General features: G+C 32.4%; 1 protein-coding gene across 1 annotated transcript in view; it reads right to left on the reverse strand.

The window, feature by feature from the left end:
- Nucleotides 1-12,541, reverse strand: part of LOC134693361 (uncharacterized) — a 17,231-nt gene extending 4,690 nt beyond the window's left edge. The window contains exons 1-5 of the mRNA XM_063554135.1: nucleotides 11,873-12,541; nucleotides 4,948-5,233; nucleotides 2,704-2,868; nucleotides 1,335-1,508; nucleotides 45-197 (exon numbers count right to left, since the gene is read on the reverse strand). Coding sequence (XP_063410205.1) covers nucleotides 45-197; nucleotides 1,335-1,508; nucleotides 2,704-2,868; nucleotides 4,948-5,233; nucleotides 11,873-12,447 — 1,353 coding nt within the window. The 5' untranslated portion in view covers nucleotides 12,448-12,541. The remainder of the gene's footprint in view (nucleotides 1-44; nucleotides 198-1,334; nucleotides 1,509-2,703; nucleotides 2,869-4,947; nucleotides 5,234-11,872) is intronic.
- Nucleotides 12,542-15,090: the final 2,549 nt, after the last annotated feature.

Raw genomic sequence — 15,090 nt, forward strand, 5'->3', positions numbered from 1 at the left:
ATTTTGAAAAAAAAAAAATGATTATACAGGGAATTCATACTCACAAGGTCAGATCCATCTAACCCTATATCACCATCTCCAAGAAAATCGTCAAAATAAATTCTTTGCGACTCGTCTATAACTGCAGATTTTACTATATCATCTAGAACAGGGCCATTAAATACGTCGATGAATCTGTTTAATACTGTATCCATTATCTATAAAAAGAAATACAAGAGCTTTTGAAATAATTAATTTGATGAACTTTTTTCCTCGTGGGACAAAGACGCTTCACATCATTTTGACAAGCAGTAAAACGATCAATCCTTGCTTTAAAATCCGGCGTTATTTATTTAGAGCCAGTGTCAACATGTTGGACTCCTCCATAGGAATTAAACAATTATAAAAGATATTTTCCAACATTGGGTAAGAAGATATGTACACGACAGGTCACATGGTACTAATGGGACAATAACTATTTCCCCCTTAAAATCTCTGTTTAGAATCAACTTTTTCGAACTTTTGGTCCTCAGTGGTCTCCAACTTTGTACTTGTTTTGGATTTTATTTTTTTTTGCATCTGTGCGTCACTGGTTAGTCTTGTGTGGAAGAAACGCCATTCTCCCATTTGATTGTATCGTAGTCCTGTTATGTTATGTAAAGTTGTCATTTTAATATTATATTTAACATTGGCATTAAAGCGAAAGTTTTGGCATACCACAAAACCAGGTTTAACCCACCATTTTTCTATCTTTCAATGGCCTGCACCAAGTCAGGAAAATGGCCATTGTTATATTGTTACAGTAGTTTGTTTCTGAGTTTGTTACATTTTAATGCTGTGTTTCTGTTGTGTCGTAGTTCCTTTATATTTGATGCGTTCCCCTCAGTTTAAGTTTGTAACCCAGATTTTTTTTTCTCAATCGATTTATGACTTTCGAACAACAGAATACTACTGTTGCCTATGTTTTGATTGAATTCATGCTGCTAGTGTTTAGTTTTCTTTAACGTTTTTCTCTTGCTTTGTATCTTTTTTTTTTTTTTTTTTTTTTATCTCATCCGCATAACGTCATTGTCATAGTTTCAAAAAAAAAAAAAAAACCCCGATCATTACTTTAAATAATAAAAAGACTTTTCTTGAAGGTTAAGATTTAATAAAATGAAAGGATAATTTAGCACTCTCAAAATTTTCCAAACTTTTTTCTATTTTTTTTTAAAACAAATGCTGCTCAATAAGTGTTGTCGAGTTATTTAACAGTATTTTTCAAACACTTAAATTTTTAGAGGAAAGACGAATCTTTGATATTATCGTAGCGGAACATTTATATGTTGTCACATCACATTTTTAACTATACTCACTTGGAACGGTAGTGGCTGTGTCTTTTTAAAGCGCCTGAGCATAGCTAGTGTTCTTGCTGTAAACCAATAGCATTCAATTTTAGAGGGATAGTATGTCAGTGCAAGGTCACGTCGATTAGAGAAATTATTGGCAAGTTCGTAGCTAACCATTAAAGTTGTATGGTTGTATATATTCTGCAAAAAAATGGATACATTTAAATTTTGTATCAAGAAGATGAAGACCACTTTTTACTATAATGTAATAAAAATTGTACGTATACATTTTTCTTAAAAATGTCGAAAAAATGCTTGTACATAAATGTATATACAAAAAGTCATACAGATAGAAAAAAAGATGATTTACATAGCAATGGACGATTCAGAAATTTTCATAAGTGGGGACATCCTTTGTGCCTAAGAGTGGTCCCGCTCCAGTCATACTTCAGTGATTACCCTAATAATCAACCAATTTTGTCCCACAAACGACCCCTGCCACCAATTCGCCTCTGTATAGTTGGATATTTAAAAACTTGTCTAATTAGTTATCAAAGGTACCAGGAATCATAATTTAGGCCACCATACGGCCTTCAACAATGACATACTGCATAGTCAGATATAAAAGGCCCCGATATGACAATGTAAACCAATTCAAACGAGAAAACTAACGGCCTTATTTATATAAAAAAAATGAACGAAAAACAAATATGTAACACATAAACAAACGACAACCACTGAATTACAGGCTCCTGACTTGGGACAGGCACATACCTAAATAATGTGACAGGGTTAAACATGTTACCGGGATCCCAACCCCCTAACCTGGGACAGTGGTATAACAGTACAACATAAGAACGAACTATGAAAATTAGTTGAAAAAGGCTTAACTCATTAGATGGACAAAAATACAAGTAGACGTGGCCGGGTACTTATACATCCCGACAACAAAAAGACAGTAGGAACATTTCTGAGAGTACTTGCAGTTATCTGACAGCCAAACAAGTACAAAGTTGAAGAGCATTGAGTATCCAAAATTCAAAAAAGTTGTGCTAAAGACACACGCCTCATTTCGTCATCGGCCCGATACTGAAATCCTTCAAATATAATGCAAGTGAAAAAAAGGGTTCCCTTATAAAACAGTTTATAGAGCTGAAGCCAGGGGATACTCTTAGTTTTGTTTGGTTGTATATAAATGATATATGTCTTCAAATCAGTTTTTGTTGTTGTTGTTGTTATAATTTGAATGATGTCAACAAGTATCATTTTACTTATATGACAAAAAAGGAATTAATTGTTTGCTTTCATTGAATTAGGTCTGTTCATTGTCCCCTTGGAATGGTCTTTTAATCTTTTTATTTGTATCTTTTATTAAAAACCAGTTCATGATACGTACTTGAAGATCGGCATCGAATGTTTCCTTGGGTACCAGTCCACTAAGAAGGCTAGCTGTTATACCAAACACGGCATTAGCAGATACCGTAACATCGACATTGTTAATTGTAAAAGGCATGGACACACCCTTGTAGAATTCTGCTTTAGCTTCATCCACATTCTGTACCTATATCAATATGATAATAGCATGCGAGAACATTCAAGACACAAGGTAAAAAAATAAAAATACAAAAAGGTATGAAAATGTATTTGATTATGTTGTCTTTGTTGTTTCTATGCCATTCGTCACAACTCGGCCGATTCCGTAGGAGAGTAGCGGATAAATCAGAGGGTTGCCGATTGGTTTCTATGCTAAACATGGAAATTTTATAGAACAACCACAGGCTTTCGATGCCCTTCATTGGGGTGTCGAAGTAAGCACATTATTATATTTTTTATATACTCATTTATTATTTTTTTTAACGAGATTATCAAATATCAATAATACAGTCTTATAAAAAAGAAGAAGTGGTATGATTGCCAATGAGACAATTATCCACAAAAGACACAAACATTAACAACTATAGGTCACCGTACGGCCTTCAACAATGAGCAAAGCCCATACCGCATAGTCTTAGTTCATCAAATATTCAAATGATCATGAAATATTTGGTATGGTAATCAAATAGTCACCAAGTATAAGCGGCCAATCTATCACATAATCAAAAATCACAAAGAGGAGTATCAGGCTTCCATTCTTATATTTGACAAGTATATACTTAATAGATAATGGCTTACTGTATTCATGAAATGCTAGCAATGATTTCCCTAAAAACAAGTTTTTGAATAAAAACAGGTAAAACAACTAAAAATAACCAGGCAGAAGCTAGTTATAATTTTTCGCTAGCTTCTGTCTGGTCTAAAAATATGCAAGTATACTTTCTATGGTGCTCTAGACTTTTATAGTATAATAGTTGTTGATGGCGTTGTATACAACAAACTTGAAGGTTAGTACAACATGTAACTTATGTTTCAAATCTTAGAACAAAAATCTCTGTAATTAAGTCTAAGGATTTGTTGTATATCTTGACTTAAGGAGCACAAATCCCCCTTTTCTATCAATGCAAAGACCCAAAAGATATAATTCCTGTATCAGCATATGTGCAAAAAGGAACGTCTCTCTTTGTCAGTACAAATGCTGTGTTGTACTATTTCACTTTGAAAAGAGGGACGAAAGATACCAGAGGGACATTGAAACTCTAAGCAATCAAAAATAAACTGAAAAAACTATGGCTAAAAAGCCACGACAGATCTTTGCAACCCACTACACGAACGATACTCAAAATGTGTCTGGGGTATACAAATAGGACCATCATTATACCTTTCAATTCATATTGATTAAGGTAGAGTGATGGTATACCGCCATCTTGGATTGTACAATCACAGTACAAAATCGGTCTAGTTATTTGCCTAAATCTGCAAATTTAGAGACAGATTTGCAATTCAATAGTTAGACTGTTATTTCTATTTGAAGAAAACTTGTTAATTAATTGTATTATACAAAATATCTTTTCAAATATCAATTTTAAGGTTTTGAAATTAAAAAAAAAAAAATCAAATGAGCTATTTAAGGGGAAATAACTCTTCTAGTACAAAATTTGTACTGGGCTAATAGGTATTTTTTAAATTTTCCTTGTAGCAAGAAAACATGTTCGGTGACGCCATGTTTTCTTTATATTTTCTTAAAACATATTATGAAACCTTTCTTCTCACAATTTATTTCAAAATTCTATCTCATAGAATTTTGTTTATGCACACTAATGTTCTTTTTTATGAACAAACTAACCAAATTTTTGGCAATTTTTAACGACCCATACTTTTTATTCAAATTTTGAAAAGAGCATAGTAAAATCTTTATTTTGGCAAATTATAAAGAAATTCTGTCTCAAAAATATATACTTGTGATCTACCTTAAGTCATGCTTAGGCTGTGACTCGAGTTTGTCTCGGTGGGATGTATAAGTACGCAACCACTGATTACAATAAGAAATGCATAACATGTTACCTACACTGTAAATCTAAGTGTTAATAAATAGAACACTGCTTGAACGCTTTTTTGTAACACTTTTTGAACGTGTAATGGTGTTCCAAATGTTTACACTAGTGTTCATCAGTTGAATGTGTGGTGTTCAGTATAGCTGTAATGAAAGTTGACGTGTGATTCGCTTGTAACCAATGTTTATCAAAAATTGAAAGATGAATCATACCCATGTAGGAACCAAAGCTGCTGATTTTGTCAAATTTTCCGTCAGGAAATTTCGAAGATAGAAGTATGTCCGTGGGTCGATTGAATTTTGGTTTGTGTCTGGTGAGAATGGACGATAGGCATACTTTTTAAGAGCTGTAAAAGCGGATGTTATATTTGTGTTGGCTTTGTTCCATTCTGTGTATAAATCAGTAAATTGGCTCTCTTTGAGTAGACTTCCCAGGCCAATATTAACAAAGGTATCGTCAAAATCTGGTGGAATATGGAATGCCTGCAAAAAAATATCCCTGAAAAAAGAGGAGCCATTAAAAATTTTTGGTCTACAAGAGGGTTCAAATAAAAGTTTTTTGTCAACCAATGGACAATCATTATAATACAGCTGTTACATGAGAGGGTCCATCTCAAAGTTGTATCCTAACTTATAAATAAAGATGATGTGGTATTATTGCCAATGATACAAGAGACCAAATGAAAGAAGGTAACCACAATAGGTCACCGTACGGCCTTCAACAATGAGTAAAGCCCAAACAGCATCAGCTATAAAAAGCCCCGGAGTTTATAAAAGTGTATTTTTGCACTCTCAGCAGGTAAAAAGCATGCTCAGACTCGAACTTCACTTGAACTAAATTTTATGTGCGTATTGTTATGCGTTTACTATTCTACATTGGCTAGAGGTATAGGGGGAGGGTTGAGATCTCACAAACATGTTTAACCCCGCCGCATTTTTGCGCCTGTCCCAAGTCAGGAGCCTCTGGCCTTTGTTAGTCTTGTATTATTTTAATTTTAGTTTCTTGTGAACAATTTGGAAATTAGTATGGCGTTCATTATCACTGAACTAGTATATATTTGTTTAGGGGCCAGCTGAAGGACGCCTCCGGGTGCGGGAATTTCTCGCTACATTGAAGACCTGTTGGTGACCTTCTGCTGTTGTTTTTTCTACGGTCGGGTTGTTGTCTCTTTGACACATTCCCCATTTCCATTCTCAATTTTATCATCAAAATACAAAAAAAAAAAGATGAAACGAAATTGCATATAACTTTAATTTATCCTGCAATTGAGTGTTATACATATACAGTTCAACATATATCGCTCTGCTGTATCTGTATAATATACATATATCGCTTTTAAACTCCGCCCACTGCCGGACTGCGTTGTGTATTGCTGTTGACGAGTATTGTATGAACCTGAGTGACCTCAGAATGTGTATTACAGTCGCATTACCAATGATGTACTAGTATTGCTTGAACTTATGCGACCTATAAATGAATTTACGTTCTGTTTGTTTTAAAGCATCTTTTAGCAATAAAAATAAACAGAATAATTTATTTATTTATTAATGAAATGCACATTTATACCCCTGGGGTTTGAAGGCATATACAAACAATACAATACAATATACACAATAGAAAAATTAACATATTAAACATCATATATAAAGTGGTAAAACAGTAATATTTATGCAGGCGTTGTGTCCACTCCCCTCCGTGCAAATGACTTTTTAATGAACGGAACAGTAAGCTGCATAATATCAAATGAAGATAGAATTAATTGTAATCTATCTGTTTCAGACAAATTTTAGTATTCTGGACATATATTATTTATATCTTTTTCAAGCTGACTACGTAAAGATTTATTAATTTTACATTGTAAGAAAAAGTGGGTTTCATCTTCAACCGCATTTATATTACAATGTTTACATAGTCTATTTTCTCTTTGAATTCTTTTATATCTACCCCTCTCTATTTCCAAGAAATGGTCACTTACTCGCATTTTACATAATAATTTTCTATTTTCAAAAATTTTTAGAAATGTATTTGTCTATTTCATATTTGGTTTTTATTTTACTGTACACGAATATTTTACTGGTTTCATTAGTTAATTTAAATTTTTCAAAGAAAATATTTTCAAAGCTATCTTTAAGTTCTTTTTAATATTTTTTGAGAATGAACTCTTCTCTTGTTTATAGTTTATATCCTGAATTTTATTTATGTCTAATTTATTTACATTGGCTATATTTTCTACATATGAAAACCATGAAAATATACCATTAGTGCTAAGCCATTTAGATAAACAAAAAGCATCATATAATAAAGGGTTATTTTCATCACTAGAAATTCTTGCTAAGTACTTCAATGATTGTACTTTAATAAAGACATCTATGGGATACTGAGCTAATTCTACTCATGTCTTTAATTTGAGCTCGTCTTTCAGCTCTTATTATTTTTTCATAAAAATCCATATACAAAATTTCAGAGTTATACATAAGAATAGGTTTAACTAGTGATTCGAACAATTTTTTGTATACTTTTATAGACACATTTTCTAAAGGAGAAAGATACTTAAAAATAGAAAGCAAAACTTTAGTACCTTTCTTAGCCAATTCAGTGTGTGATGAAGTAAATTTCCCAGATGCTTCAATTATATTTCCAAGATATTTATATTTTAAAACTTTTTCTAGTTTGTCACCATTTAAGTAAAAATCATATTTATTATATAAAATGTTTTTCTGTTGAAAGACCATTATTTTAGTTTTTTGTGTATTTATTGTGAGTTGCCACTTATTACAATAAGAATTTAGTTTATTTATAGAGTTCTGTAAACCTTCAGGAGTTTCAGATAATAACAAAATGTCATCTGCAAACATAAGGCAGTTCATTGACATATTTTGCAGAGTCACTGGTTTACAACTTTCATCAAATATTTCTGGTAGATCATTTATATAAACATTAAATAAGTTTGGACTCATATTATCCCCTTGTTTCACACCTTTATCAATAGAGACATATTCAGATATATAACATCATAATTTTCTACGACGCCAATCATCGAGTTCAAAACTTGATTGTGAAAAGGTGTATCACAAGATCAGCCATGTCAATTTCAGCATGTTCAGTGCACGTCGAGTTCAGTTCAAAATTTTCAAGCGAAGGACAACTCATACACTTTTGTTTCAAATCTGACAATGTTTTGATATTTGTTTGTACTGTTGAAATTATTTTTTATGTTAGAATACTCGGCTCAAAACAGGAGTAATAACTCGCTAAAGCTCGCATTACACCTGTTTTTAGCCTCGTACAAACACAGCTGATATTCAGGCCCGTAGCCAGGAATTTCCAAAGGGGGGTTCGTTTGACTCACAAACTCGACTTTAACAGTCACAATTCGAACAGAACATCGACTTTAACAGTGCTTATTTGTTTTCAAGGGGGGGTTCGTCCGAACCCCCCGAACCCCCCCCCTGGCTACGGGTATGATATTTAAAGACACAATACCGTTGATATTGTCTATATATATTGTGATTGTCCGGCCTTAAACATTTCCAATTGGAAAGGTCGGTCTATACTCATAGCAGTTTTCAGTGAGTTTAAGAAACAACCTTTTTGTCCATTTGTTATGATGAACATTGAGAGAATAAGTTTATGATAATGTAATATTAAGGATGTTCGCTACTCTATTTCAAATAAAAAACTTTTTAAACTGTTCAAAAATAATAGTCATGAATAACGTTCATAAAAAAATAGGGGTCCATGTTATTGGTTTTAAGATATAAGCCATTAAAAATTTGGCGGGCAATGATTATCTCTAGATTTTTCTAACCTTTAACATTGGCCTCTTATTTGTTTAAAAAAAACTATGAATAGAATAGAATAGAATAGAATACCTTTTATTTCCATAAGAGGTACCCTCAAGAGGCATAGTGCATATACATTTATGACAATATATAGCTACAAACAATTACAAATACAATTAAAAACCAATTGTTCAGAGAACAATTGAAGGTCTTTCCATCAAAACAATGTATTTTGATATGAAAAGTTGTGAAACTAAGTTTAAAATGTCATTTCAATCGTCAAATGATAGCTCCTAGTAAGCTGATTCCAAAAATATATTGTTTCCATACATTTTTTTTTTAAATAAGGAAGATAATGTGTTACTTCCGGTTTGAAAAATGTTACTTCCGATTATATTTGAATATTTACTTGACACTAATTCCAAAAATATCTGGTTCTATATACTTTTATATTAATAAAGTACAAACAAATAGCTACTTCCGGTTTACAAAAGGTCACTTCCGGTTGTTTTTTTCAAGTTTAAATTGTTTGATACCTTTTTCTAAAAGTTGTATATCTTTATCATGTATACATATAGAATAAAAGCAAAGGTCAAAATCTAGAACGTCAAATTAAGCTATGACTTTGAGATCAATTTCAAGGTCATAAACCAAGGACCTCAAATCATAAGACCATAGGTCTTAATTATATTTAGTTAATGAGTTATATTACCAAACGCGTATTTTTAAATACAAGAGGGGAGAAAACTCCCTTTTACATTCAACGTACGCTTGCAATCAAAATTTACATCTTACGACATGTCGCAACTAACAATTTAGTAGAAATAATTTGTTGATATCTTATACAGTCTTTGGATATAAGTGAAAATAAGCCAAATTCAAATATTAGAATATGACCTTGACCTTTGACCTTGACCTAATTTTCATTTTTTGGGACCAATGACCTCAAATCAAAAGATCCTAGGTCTCTATCACTTATGATTTATAAGATAGAAATTCATATCACTTATATCAGATGCATAAGGGGAAATAACTCTCATATGGAACGGTCATATCGCTTCGGGCAAAAAAGGACAAATCATGCCAAGGATATAACGAGCAATTTTGTAAAATAAATTTGTCATAATCTTTTACGGTTGCGAAGGAGATGCGATAACAAGGAAAACAGTGTTTAGGGAGATAACTCCTACAAAGAAAAGTATTCGTTTACGCAGGGTAAATTTCAAAAGTGCATAAACTGTTCGATATCATATACCAAATATCTAAGCGACATATTGCGAAACAAATGTTTATCGCAAGAACAAAATTAGGCAGAAGAAAAAAAAAATAATCAGAAGAAAAACAATAGGTCTTTCCACAGAAAAGTGGAAAGACCTAATAAAGCAGAACAACAAAACAGTATGCTTTAAAAAATTAGACATTATAAATATTGCTTACAGTATCCCAGTGTTATATAATAAATGTTTACTCAAGGCAGGTGTTTTGATAAGAAATAGCCAAGTTGTTTTAAAATATTAATAGACTCACAGTTTAATAGCAAAATAAATTTATTGACCATATCCAAGGAGTTAAAATTTTTACAATCTTTTAAATTAAATATCAGATAAAATAACATGTCTCTATCCTTAGAGTATACAGGACATTCTATAAGAAAATGAAGTTCATCTTCCACTTTATTTAAATCGCATTTATCACAAATTCTTTGATGAACTTCTAATTTGGAACATCTCCCAGTTTCAATTTTGAGTCTTATGAGATGAAATCCTGAATTTTGTGATAGCTTTTCTCAAATCAAAATTTTTCAAGATATTTAAATAATTTTCTTTACAAAATGATGTTTTAAACTGACAATATGTTCTAAGTTTTCCTCAAGGCTATTTTGGCTATAAGCATTCTCCCAAGATTTAACATAAGATACTTTTAAACAATTAAGTAAACATTTTCTGAATTTGTATTTACTAAAATTAATAAAGTTACTAGGCATATCAATAATTTTACATAGGTGTCTGACACTGCTATACCAACTATTGTGATTTTTATCATCTAAATCTTTAGAGGTTTGTAAGGCTTCATATAATAAAGAGTCCTCGATCAGGCATATTTTCAGTTCTAAAATAATAATTCAGTAAATTTTTCACAATACTAATATAAATAGGAAATCTACCTAGTTCAGATAGTACAGCAAAATTGCTGCTCTTTCTGTTTACACCAAAAATAAATTTTGTTAGTTTCATGTGTAATTTATCTGGTTCAAGATCTGAATAAATTCTATCTAAGACTATATCATTTCTAAATTTACTACTCTTTGGGTTAAATGTACCCCAAATTTCAGAGGAATATAAAGAAATAGGTTTGATCATGTGATCAAATAGATGTAGACTGGTAGTAATTTTTGGATGTGAACGAATAACATCTTTTCATAATTTATAATAGCCTTTCAGGCTCTTTTTGTACAATTCCTGTCTTGCATGGGAGAAGACTCCTGAAGCTGAAAATATAAGGCCTAAATACTTGTAGTGCTGTACACAATCCAGTTCAACTTGCTGAAGAGTTAATTTTTCATTGATAAGTCTACCTTGCTTATTAAATACTAATTTTTTTGTTTTATTGGTGTTTATGTTTAAGCACCAGTCAGAGCAAAACTTATCAACATTTTTTAACTTAGATTGAAGACCATATGATGTGGTAAAGAGCAAAATAATATCATCAGCATACATTATTTCTGAGGGATCACACCTATCTGATTCCTTGAGTTTTCTAACTAAATCACAGTAGACCTGAGGATTATTACACTCTAGATTATCTAACTGATTTAAAATGTCTTCTCGAAATTTTCTTTTTTTATACTTTCTACTTTTGTTATATTGTCTCAACAATTTATAGAATCTACCATGAATGTAAGGGTCATTTGGATATTTAGAATATAATTCAGCATAAGATACAACATTCTTTCTCATTTTTATAAGGTCTATATCAAAAAACTTTTTATTTGTGTATATTTTTCTTGAAGATTTTTTCGGTGGAGTAGGACGCCTCAAACATTTTTTAGAGGCTGATAATAAAAATTCATTAAGTTTCACAGCCAGCTCATTAATATCAGAGCTGGTATCAAAATGTGAAATAAGATTTTTGCTGTCTTTATCTTGCGGGGCTGATTGAAAAATTACAAGGATTTTATACGGTTTTCAAAAATTACTTTTAAAACTATATGCAATGAAATAATGAAAAGAAAAGTGGGGTTAGTGGGCAATGGATAAAATCAGAGAATTCTTAAAATCTGGCAAAAAAAAAAAAAAAAAAAGAAGAAGAAGCAAACATCCCTTATTTAAAACAAACGTTAAGTAATATACTTCACTTTTCCTTCAGGAGTTTTTCAATAACTTCTGCAACGTCTTTCAATCCAATAAAATCTAGAAAATCCTCCAAGAGTTTGCTTGGAAACTTGTTAGTAAGATCGAACAAATCTAACAGATTTTTTGGAGCACTTTCCCACGTCCGGTTTCTTTCATTATAGACCTGCGACCAAAAGGTCATGATTGAATAATTATAAGGTCTATTTCGATCATGATATTGTTCAATTGCCTTGAGTGACAAATGTATCTGTTCGGATTTTGGAACAGGTCCGATTCCGTACATTGAAGCTTCAATCAGGCAACTAGAAATCCAAGCAGTAGCGAACATGTTGTTGTCGAACACTTTAAAAAGCTCCCGTATTTCCGCAATTTCCAATTCTCCATGGAAATTAAGTTTTACATGACTCGGATATAATCCTTGGTCTTTTTGCCACGAAAAGGGCGGCGTTCCATGGGTAGATGTTTTTATTTGAAGCTTCTCCACTTCATAAGACAAATATTGCACCGTTTCTGGCAACGATAAACAATTTACATTAAAAAGAAACTTTAAAAACCAACAGATAAATAAATAAATCATTTAAACCTCGACACAGTTAACGTCCAATACCTTTGTGGTCTCAAGATAAGATAACAAGTTATACAATATATATGTACATATATAAATATAAACGAAACTTACACGTGTTTAACTATAATAACTTAGCGCCCTTTCGCCGCCAGTGTCCTTTCGTGTAGTGATCGTATTGACCTATTCGGGTTAACACGTGTACTATACTGCGGTCTTTATATAACACTTAATTGTAAGACGTGTTACATCCCAGCTCCTGTGTTCACCCCTACCAGATCACACCAGTTTGAGTTTCTTTGTTATGCATGCTTTCCTTTGTTCTGTAACATTTTGGCGGGAATGTCAAATCCACTTTAAAACTTATAATTAATCATACGGAAAAGACTATCTATCAAAATTCACGTAGAAAAAATCCAGTGTATATGCTGGGATTCGAACTTAAGACCTTTTGCATATCAAGCCATGACACATACAACTACACCAGGACGACTGGATACGAACGAGTAGTAATTTGACAAACTTAAAAGAAGCAAGATCTTTTTATAAGTGGAGCAAGTTGGCAGACCTTTTTTTAGTGGGGTTTAGACCTTTTTCGTTTATAAGTGAGTTGTCAGACTGATTTTTCAATTTGATTTTACACTTTTTCAAAAGTGGGGCGATTTTTTTTATAAAGTGACGATATAGTGTGGGTAGATTGGCAAGTGGGCGAATTGTTTGATATCTACTCATCAAGTTCAGAGGTAATAAAGGGATGTAAAATAGTTACCCCACTCGGTGTGTCAGTGTTAGATCACCATCTGGCCTCCGGACATCGGGGTGAGCTCACACTGACACACCGCATCCTTGTGGGATAACTGTTTGATATCTACTCATCATTGATTGTTGGTTGCTTTACGCCACAGTAATACAAAAAAGGCTATACTCATCAAGTTCGGGGGGGGGGGGGGGGGGGAGGTAATGAAGGGTATACATCATATAATAATATATAAAGTATATTATAATGGTTGTGTGGCTTCTAAACTAGATTTTATGAATTATAAATGGTTTTTCGTCTAATCTAAAACAGCTGGGATGTAAATTAGTTATCCCACTCGGACTTGGTGTGTCAGTGTAAGATCACCCTCTGACCTCCGGACAGGGTGATCTCACACTTACACACCGCGTCCTTGTGGGATAACTATAAAATATCAAGTTGGTGTGATGTTGATTTCTTGTCACGCCACTATTTTTTTCGAGAATGGGGATCGTTCAATGATAGGAATACGTTTGAATTTTGCGTAGCCAGCCATTTTCAGCTTTAGCATCAAAACAATGTTAGTTCAATGCATTTGTTTTCTGACATTGAGCTACTAATGTATATTTACATGCTCTTTTATTGTATTCGAGTGATTGCAACGAAATATACATACGAAGACCTGTTGGTGACCTTCTGCTGATGTTTTTTTCTATAGCCGGGTTGTTGTCTCTTTGACACATTCCCCGTTTCCATTCTCAATTTTATAACATATTTTAAAGGGGATATTTCTACGATATATGACTTTTTTGTTCACTCAATATTAAAAGTGAAATTGGGAAATTATTATTCACTTTTAGCAGCAAATTTGGTGCAATTTTGTCAAAATAGGATAAAAAACATCGCTGATGAATTATCTAGAGAATAAGTCGACCATATATGATCCGTATTCATATAATCTCCAATTTAATCCCTTAGCTAGAAATAGGTTGTCCTAAAAAAAACCTCATTCTTATAGCTGAAAACGATGTTTAACATATGTTTTTAACCTATAATATGAAATCAAACAGACCTAGAAAAATTCAATTGCACGTGTTCCCTATCTATTTATATTTATGTTTATATCGGATAATGTATTAGATATAGAAAAAGCACGGGTAGTTACCGTGTCATATTGAGGAGCCTTTAAAACAGTGTTTGTGCCATAGTTAGATAATCACAAGATATTTTGAAGACAAACAATGGCAAACTATAAATATTCGAATATTTTGTTAAAGGAATTTGTGATCATAGATGGAAGCTAACAAGTACCTTTGTGTATAGCTATTATGTTAGTATACTAGTATCAAAATTGATAACATCTAGTTAATATTAGACTCAGAGAAAGTGCTTGCGTATGTAAAATTTAAAAGTTGGGATTCGTTTCAAATGCATAATAATGTGGTTTGCTTACTGTCTGTTACGTTACATCACATACTGGTATTTCGTTATAATATGATACTGCCATCATTTACCCCGAAAAAAAGCTACTTCTGCACATAATTCAAGATTACAGAAAATTCGGTGTCATGTTTTTGTTCAGTTGTGTCAAGGGTTATTGTCATGGTCGACATGTTTCAGTTATGTTATTCTTGTCGTGTATGACGAGTAACTATAAAAATAAACAGACATTATAGAACTATCAAAATACTACTGTATAGAATCGTTTTATATGGAATACAAAAGGACATATGAACGCACATATAATGTAGTAATATGTAATAAGTACTTCTAGTAGATGTGGTTAGATTGACAATTAGACAACTATCAACCTGAGAACAAAATGACGTTCATGTTAGCAACAATATGTCGCCGTACGGCCTTCAACAATAACCAACATCCAAAACTTTTAGGCAGCTTATGAAAGGCGCCGACAAAAT

The sequence above is a fragment of the Mytilus trossulus genome, chromosome 12, assembly GCF_036588685.1.
Source record: "Mytilus trossulus isolate FHL-02 chromosome 12, PNRI_Mtr1.1.1.hap1, whole genome shotgun sequence".
Classification (NCBI taxonomy): domain Eukaryota; kingdom Metazoa; phylum Mollusca; class Bivalvia; order Mytilida; family Mytilidae; genus Mytilus; species Mytilus trossulus.